Below are 8593 nucleotides of genomic sequence, written 5' to 3' on the forward strand. Positions count from 1 at the left end.
TTTGATTTTCAAAAACGTAAAGCCTGCTAAATCCGAAATGAGACATAGATAATAAAGAAAAATTATTTAAATCTGTAGAATTATATGTGCTGTTTCAACCTCAGATTACCGTTATCAAACATTTTATTATTTTTAGATAGAAATTTATCATTTGAAAAGGGAAAGTTCTTAATACAAACATTTATATATATGTACAATTCTATATCTAAGCTTACAATATCATACATTCATTGATAAGTATTACTGTATGATACATATTATTTAACATTGAGAATTTATTTATAATTTCGATTTTAAAAAAATGAGATGTAACGTTGTGACCCACATTTTATTTAAAGGCTATGTTTAGCCGTGGTAAATTTTTGATAGATGTTAATTTTATTCGGCGCATAGGTTCTTACACATATACTATTTTAAGAACCATGTCCCAAGGAAATATTTCGAAAGAAGAATTAAAAAAACGATTATCTCCTATTCAATATCACGTTACTCAAGAAAAAGGAACTGAAAGGTAGTTATATGAATGTTTTAATGATTAAGAAGGTAATTTATCTTAATCATTAATTTAGAGCATTCACTGGCAAGTATAATAAAACTACGGATCCTGGTTTGTATACATGCGTTGTTTGTGATGAACCATTATTTACATCAGAGACTAAATTTGATTCTGGTTGTGGATGGCCTGCATTCAATGATGTAATTAATCAAGGCAAAGTAAAATTAACTTCAGATACATCAAATGGTATGTTGAATTTTTTATCAAATAAGCTTTTTTTATTTTGCTATTTATTGTATGTCTGTCTTGGTATTGGAAACGCTGCATTACTTAAAATATTTACTTATGAGCAAGCAACTTACTCTAAAACTGTAAGCAATTCTATTTAAAAATATATTTTTATCAATACTTACTACCTGTTAAATAATTTTTTCTGGCTTAACCTTTTTAGATGAATATTCGTAAGATAAAAAATCATTTTTCTTTTTATTGTTTACTAAATCTCAAGTTCTATAAATAAATTATTATGATTATTACACTTAACTATTAATACTCTTAACTCATAATTTAATTCAATTGTTATTAGTACTCTTAATATATTTCTCATGAGTATTAAAATAATAAAGTTAAGTTCTTATTCAAAATGATCGGTTTATCATAAACCATTTGATTATTTTCAAAATAAATGCAATATGAAACAAATTGTTGATTTCTTTAAATTACATATATTTCTTGATTCATCAATTAATAATAATTTTAAAGAATCAATCCTTATAACTTAAAGGAGTATCAACTTTATTTTTTTAAATGGCAACATATGTATTAAACTAGCTTATAAAATTGATTTTTATAAATTTTATATATTTTTATCATTAAACATCTCCCAGCCCCTCTTCGTCTCACCTTGGTATAAAAATAAGAATAATATCCAAAGTACTGGTCCAAAAGTTATTATCAACTAGTCATTTACTTAATTAAATAATTTTTTATCTTATACGATAGTTAAATATATGTTTATATTTAAAAAAATAGTTTATATTCCTTTATGTTATAAGGAATGATACTAAAGGGTAATTAAAAGTATTAAAATTATTAGTTGATAATTCAAAAAATATATGTAACTAAAAGAAATCAAAATTTTTGTGAATATTGTATTTATTTTGTAAGGAATCGAGTGGTTCATGATAAACCCCTGTATATTGTAAAGAATTTATGTTTCATGTTATTAACTATGAGCCAAACTATGATATCCAATTATAAATTAGCAAATCCACCAAATTTTATTCCCTCTGCTTTTAAAAATATAGTTACACTAATAGTGTACTATTATTTATTATTTATTGGTTGTTATCTAAAAATATATAGCTTTATAAACTTTAGGTAAAAAATTATTTGTTATTAAAAATAATAGTCAATTATTTAATATCAAAATAAAATTGAGTCCTTTTTATTTTTAAAACTATTAAACGTAGTAGAAGATAAGTTTTTTGTTTTAAACAAAACTTGTTCTTTTAGAAAATCTTCCTATATAGTAGCTCTTCCTGATTCTAGTTCTTTCTTCTAAAAAATAACTAGTTTTCTTTACGTTCGTTCAATTTTTTATTAAAAAAAATTTAAAAGACCCGTTATTTAAGACTTGGCAAGTTGATGATTTTTTTAAACTCGTTAAAATTAAGTTAATTTGAAAAAGTATTTAATAAAATTAATCCGTTATTTTTCAAATAAATTATATTCATAGTAGTATTCAAGTTATTTATTGAACGTTTACTTTAGACAATAACGTCGACAGGTATTAATTTGTTCTATTTATAGAATTTATTTACAAAAATACCTTTATGACCTATATATAAAATGTATAAAATTTAAATGTAGTAGACATTTTTTTAAAATATTTTTTTATAAATATAGTGTTTTTTAGTATTTGGAACATTATTTTAAAAATAGGTATTTAACAAAATATACCATACATACATACATACATACATGAATTAGTCATTTAATGAACAAAAAATAAATTAAGTTAAATTTGAGTTTACTTAAAATCAAAATATTTCTGTTCAGCTAATAAAAGTGGCTTTATTATATGTTTAAATTATAATAATTATTTGGTTACTTTTTAGAGTCTTTTAAAATTCTCGTTTGCTGTAAATGGGAAAAATCAGCCAAAAAATTATGATTTTTTAAATCATTAAATTTTGACATTTTTTTAAAATTTTATTTAAAACTGACATAAATTTTAAAAGAAAAATTACTGAAATTTTGAACTAACTTAAATTTTCTTATTTATCTATCAATAAATGTGTTGTAGGGTTGCTGCGTCGGTAAAATAAAGTCTTTCATGGTCGGGGTGACAAACTCTGGTTGTCAAAATTTTTTTTTCGTATTTTTTTTTTTTTTTAATCTTTTTGAGTTAAAAAAGATTCAAAATTCGATAAATTCTTCTCTTATTTAGATTAATTAACTTCACTGAATATCAAGGACCCCATCATTGTAGTTTCCCCATATAAGAAAGAATTTCTTAACTATTCTATTAAGTGGTTTTTTTTTGTGTTTGTCATTCTTTTTTTTCAGCTCTCACTTGATCAATTTTTTTAACGTTACGTCAAATGATCACAACTATTATCTAGTTAAAGGTATTATCTTTAAACATTTTATATATTTTTGTAAACATTAAAATGGTAACTTTTTTACAAAAAATAAACTTTTTCAACTTAACTTTTGAAAATGTTCCGGAAAGACTGACACTTTTATATATACCTTAAATTAAAGCTTATATAATATACTTTAATTTGAAAAAAAAATTTGACCTCTGGATTTGTCTTCATGGTAAAAATGACTACCGTATGCAAAAATATGCTATTTTTTTAAAAAAATTCTTGATATTATATTTTACATTTTTTAACATTATATTGCTGTAACTTTTTAAAAAATGCATGAATTAATTCTATTCTTTAATGATAAATACTTTATATATACCTCTCTCCTTTGACATACTTTTTTTTTTAATCGGAATATTTCCCCTTATACACGTGGTTGCAAACCTTTAAAAATGAGTATAGGAAGTAGAACTTTTTCAACTTAATTTTTGAATGTATTCCAAAAATACTTACACTTTTATATATACCTTAAATTAAATCTAATGTAATATACTTTATATTGAAAAAAAAAAATTGACCTCTAGACTTCATGATGAAAAAACAGTCACCGTATTCAAAAATATGCTGTATTTGTGTTAAAATTCTGGGTTTTATATGTTATTTTATTTTAAAATACATTACAAGGGGAGTAAATATATTTTCATAAATATTATATAAATCTAAATGACAAAACACAAAAAATTAAACTTATTTAAATTTTTTTTTGCATCTTTTAAGTTGAGAAAAATAACTTTGAAATTGGAATTATCTTAAATTGCCATTTTTTTGGTCGACGAACTGTTGTCGAGTCGGTAACACATGAGTCTTATGCGCTTGGAGGACGAGATTCAAACCTGCCAGTGGCTATACATATTTTCCTTTTTTAGTTAGAAAAAAATTTTCAACTCGTTTAAATTCAATAACTTCAATGATTATCAAGGACTCCATCAATGTAGTCTCCTCTAGTTAGAATAAATTACTTATTCATATTAAAATTATTATACTATGTGGTTTTTTTTGAGGCTGTCATTTTTTTCACAATTCTCACTTATATTTTAAAGTATTAACTGTCGAGTTAGGTTTGATATAATAATAGTAATGATAATAATGATATTTCAATTATAAAATTGAATAATTTTACTTTATTATTTTTTAACTCTATTTGTGTATGTATTACCAGTCATTAATATTTCACACAATTAAAATATCTGGTGAAAATTTGATGATGGAGAAATAATTTTAACGCCACTTATAGAACTTACAAAATTTACAATTAACGTATTATGGAAAATCTACAAACTACGTAATTTTCAACATTTTATTCTTATTTTTTGCATTTATTTTACTCAAAAATAAATACTACACACCATTGTAAGCAGCTTATTTTAAAGACTTAATTTTTCAGATATTTTGTATTTTAGATAATTATATTACCAGATATTTTAATTGTCTAAAGGTAAGTATTATGTAAATTTGAAAAAAAAATCGTTCAGTCATTTTTGTGTAATGAGATGATAAAGTTGGCTATTTTCAGCAAACCATGCATGTTCAAGTCCGTAAAACGATACAAAAAAAATTATAAATCGATTCAAATATGATATGGATTAAAAGAACATAACTAAAAGCTTCTGAAAAGAAAAAAAAAATTTTATTAAAATATTTTTTGACTTTCAAATTTTGCTATCAAAATACTGCGAAAGTTAAAAAATTTAAATCAAAATTTCGATGTTAAAAAAATTCAAAATTCATAAACTTAAGAATGAAATTGAAGTACTATTTAATATGAGAATAACAGTACTAGTTCCGCAGTGATAGCGTATTTGTTATAGGCTTAGTTGAAGTTATAGGCTCTAGAACATAAGGTGTTTTTTCATGTTTTTAATTATAAAAAATGCACTATCTGGAAAAAACAATAATTTTTTTTTATTGCTTTTATTAGTTCATTAAGGGCCATAGCGACCTCCCCCTAGGAGGAAGTTTTCTTAACCATTTATACTCCGGGACGGGTGGTTAGTCCGTCGCAATAGAAACAATAGAAACCCGTTTCCTCACTTATTGAACATTCTGTATATCTAGCAAACAAAAAAAAAACTAAAGTAATTTTTATGTCTGCTATTTTCATGTAATTACACAATGTAATTAAAACACATAATTTTTTTTTATGGTATTGAGGATTTTTGGCAAAAAGTTTTTGAACAAATAATTAGTTTAAATATAATAAAAGATTCAATATTAAATTGTAAGTTGTTCATGTTGGTTCGTGTAAAATTTCGTTTTTTTTTTTTGTTTTGCTTTTAAAATAACTAATTGTATTAAAAACTCCAATTATTTTGCTTAACTATTAAAAAATTGTAATTGTCTCTTTCAATTAAATATATTTTTTTTTCATTGAAAAAAATCTATTGATAATTATGCTATGCTATTATTTGGTGTTGCGGCGTTTCCTTGGTTCCTTGACTATACAATTAAATGCTGTTGCTACATCATGGTGGTGGATTCAGTTGGAGCAAATTTGCTGTTATTAATAAACAACCCAGGTATGATCAGAACGGAAGTACAATGTATCAATTGCAATGCACATTTGGGGCATGTTTTCAAAGATGGTCCTCCTCCAACTGGTCGTAGATTTTGTATTAATAGTGCATCTATGAACTTTCATCCACGAGCAATAGAAAAAGAATGATCCTGGTTCATTTTTACACGGTAATTTTATTTATTAATATTTTTACAAGTGTTTACTTTTTATCTTAACCTACTTTCCACAATATTATTGAACTATATTATAGTATCATCAAACTTATAAAACAATTTTTTTCACTGAATATTCCAAAATTGATCTCTATATTTTGTCAAAATAAGAGTTTTAATTACTGAGTGTATTAAGATATAAAAACTTTTGGGTAGAAACACTATTATATTATTATAATAAAAAAAAGTATGTAACATGAAATTCTGATATATCCTTATATTAGCTTCGATGCGAAGCTGAGAAGGTATTGGTTTTACTATGATGTATTTTTTTTTAAATTTTAAAATTTTTTTTTTTGTGTCTGTTACCACTTTTTCTCAGCTCTCACCGAACGGATTTCTTTCAACGATACGTCAAAAGATCACAAATCGTATCTAGTCGAAGACATTACCCTCAAAAATTGAAAAAATTTCTTTTAAAAAAGTACTTTTTTTTTTTTAATCGGAATATTTCCCCTTATACACGTGGTTGCAAACCTTTAAAAATGCGTATAGGAAGTAGAACTTTTTCAACTTAATTTTTGAATGTATTCCAAAAATACTTACACTTTTATATATATCTTAAATTAAAGCTAATGTAATATACTTTAATTTGAAAAAAAAAAATTTGACCTCTGGACTTGTCTTCGCGGTGAAAATGGCTAACAAATGCTATTTTTGTGTGAAAATTCTCGATTTTATATTTTTAACTTTATAATGCTATAACTTATTTAAAAGTGTATGGATCAACACAATTTTTTTATGAGAAATAATATTTTTAATAATCCCTTTTTTATTCGACATACTTTATCTTAATCAAGATATTAATAAGGAACTAGCACATCATGTAACTTTTGGAATAATACACCAATTCTTTTAAAATTAAACACAATCTAAAGATTTGCATCGAAGCGTTTATTTTTGATAGTGATTTTAATCACTGACAGATATCATTATACTTTATCCAACTATACCATGGCATCACTGTGCCGCGACCCCCCTGTGCTGGGTTTATATATATTATATTTTTTTTTAAAAGTTAATAGTATCAAACATTCTAAAATTTACAGAAAACAATTTGATGTTATTCACTCTTGAAATGTTATTAACTTAAGTTTTTAAATGGAAACATATACAGGGAGGTACATAAATTAAAATTTTTTTGTTATTCAAAATTTCAAAAAAGTTTTTTAGATCCTTTCTTACAAAAAAACATTAATGGGTCGATAACAATTTAGGATAAGTAATTATTGAGTCACAAGTAATCTAATACATAGAATGGGCATTTACAACTCGTACTATATTATATTTATAAAGCATACTCCACTGCTTGTAAATCTCTAGTACTCCTTCCAAAATTATTATTAATCCATTAAATTGTTTTGAACATTTCTAAAAAATAGTTCTTTTAAAATTTTGAAAAAAATTTTAATTTTAATTTTTTATTATTAAAAACAAATAACAAAGAATATGATTTTAACATAGTCTAAGGAATGCATAAATGATATGAAATAAATAGTAATACATAATTTGTAATAGATTTGTCAAAATAAGAACCACTTTGTATGTTTAACCAATTTACAAACTAGAAAATGACTGGTTGATAATAACTTATGAAATAATATTTTAAGTGATATTAGCCATTTTTATTATAGAGGAGCATTATGACTTTTTAATGCCTAGAAATAATAAAAAACCCAGCACAGGGGGGTCGTGGCACAGTGGTGACGTGCATTGTTGGGTCAAGTATAATGATACCTGACAGTGATTAAAATCACTATCATAAAAAACGCTTCGATGCAAATCTTTAGATAGTATTTAATTTTAAAAAAATGGTGGATTAAGATAAAGTATGTCGAATGAAAGAGGGATATAAATATTATTTCTCATAAAAAAATTGTATTGATCCATACACTTTTCAATAAGTTATAGCATTGTAAAGTTAAAAATGTAAAATATAAAATTGAGAATTTTCACACAAAAATAGCATTTGGTAGCCATTTTCACCATGAAAACAAAATAAAGTCCGAAATTTTTTTTTTTTCATGATAAAGTTTATTACATTATCTTTAATTTAAGATATATATTAAAGTGTCAGACCTACCGGAACACTTTCAAAAGTGAATTTGAAAAAGTTGTCATTTTAAATCCCCCCTGTGGACAGGAAAAGGGTCAGATTTATAAAAATGATTGTTTTATCACTTCTAATGATTAAGTTAACACAGCACTAGACCATCTTTCAAATTATTAAGACTTATATTGTCTTTCTTTGTTATTAATTTGCTCTCTAATACAAAATTAGGCAAATATGATAGTAATTTATAAATAAAATAAAAAAATATTTAAATTATTTTTTGTATTAGTTATTTATTTTTTATCAATATATTTATTTATTTACAGGAACCAATAGCTGAATTAATTATCTACTATTCTATCAGCAATGATTATGTTTCTCATATAATTGAAGTCACATTGAATTAACCAATACTATTTGCTTTACAATTAACTTTTATAAACAATAACAAAATAAATAGATGACACTTTTCTGTATTCTATTTGGAGAGTAAATACACTTATTAAATACTTGAAATTTGTTGCTTTTTAAATTCAGAATATTTATTCTTTTAATTTGTAGTATTTATATTAAGATAAATAAAAATAGAGATTTATTGGAATAATATATATATAAATATTTACATAATTGAGTTAGTCATAAAAATTACCCATATATCTA

At 23.9% G+C, this 8593-nt stretch overlaps 1 protein-coding gene across 2 annotated transcripts; it reads left to right on the plus strand.

Moving 5' to 3' along the window:
- Positions 1–177: 177 nt before the first annotated feature.
- On the plus strand, positions 178–8449 carry LOC126904590 (peptide methionine sulfoxide reductase MsrB). Of its 2 annotated transcripts, none has more exons than XM_050683731.1 (4): positions 178–511; positions 570–742; positions 5634–5835; positions 8260–8449. In XM_050683731.1, exons 1-3 carry the CDS (start codon positions 342–344, stop codon positions 5813–5815), a joined length of 525 nt encoding a protein of 174 aa, XP_050539688.1. In that variant the 5' UTR covers positions 178–341; the 3' UTR covers positions 5816–5835; positions 8260–8449. The 2 variants fall into 2 exon arrangements, with proteins under 2 accessions (XP_050539688.1, XP_050539689.1); XM_050683732.1 differs by having other exon boundaries at positions 187–511; positions 5670–5835.
- Positions 8450–8593: the final 144 nt, after the last annotated feature.

Source organism: Daktulosphaira vitifoliae, unplaced genomic scaffold, assembly GCF_025091365.1.
Source record: "Daktulosphaira vitifoliae isolate Bord-2020 unplaced genomic scaffold, ASM2509136v1 Scaffold_4, whole genome shotgun sequence".
NCBI classification, from domain to species: domain Eukaryota; kingdom Metazoa; phylum Arthropoda; class Insecta; order Hemiptera; family Phylloxeridae; genus Daktulosphaira; species Daktulosphaira vitifoliae.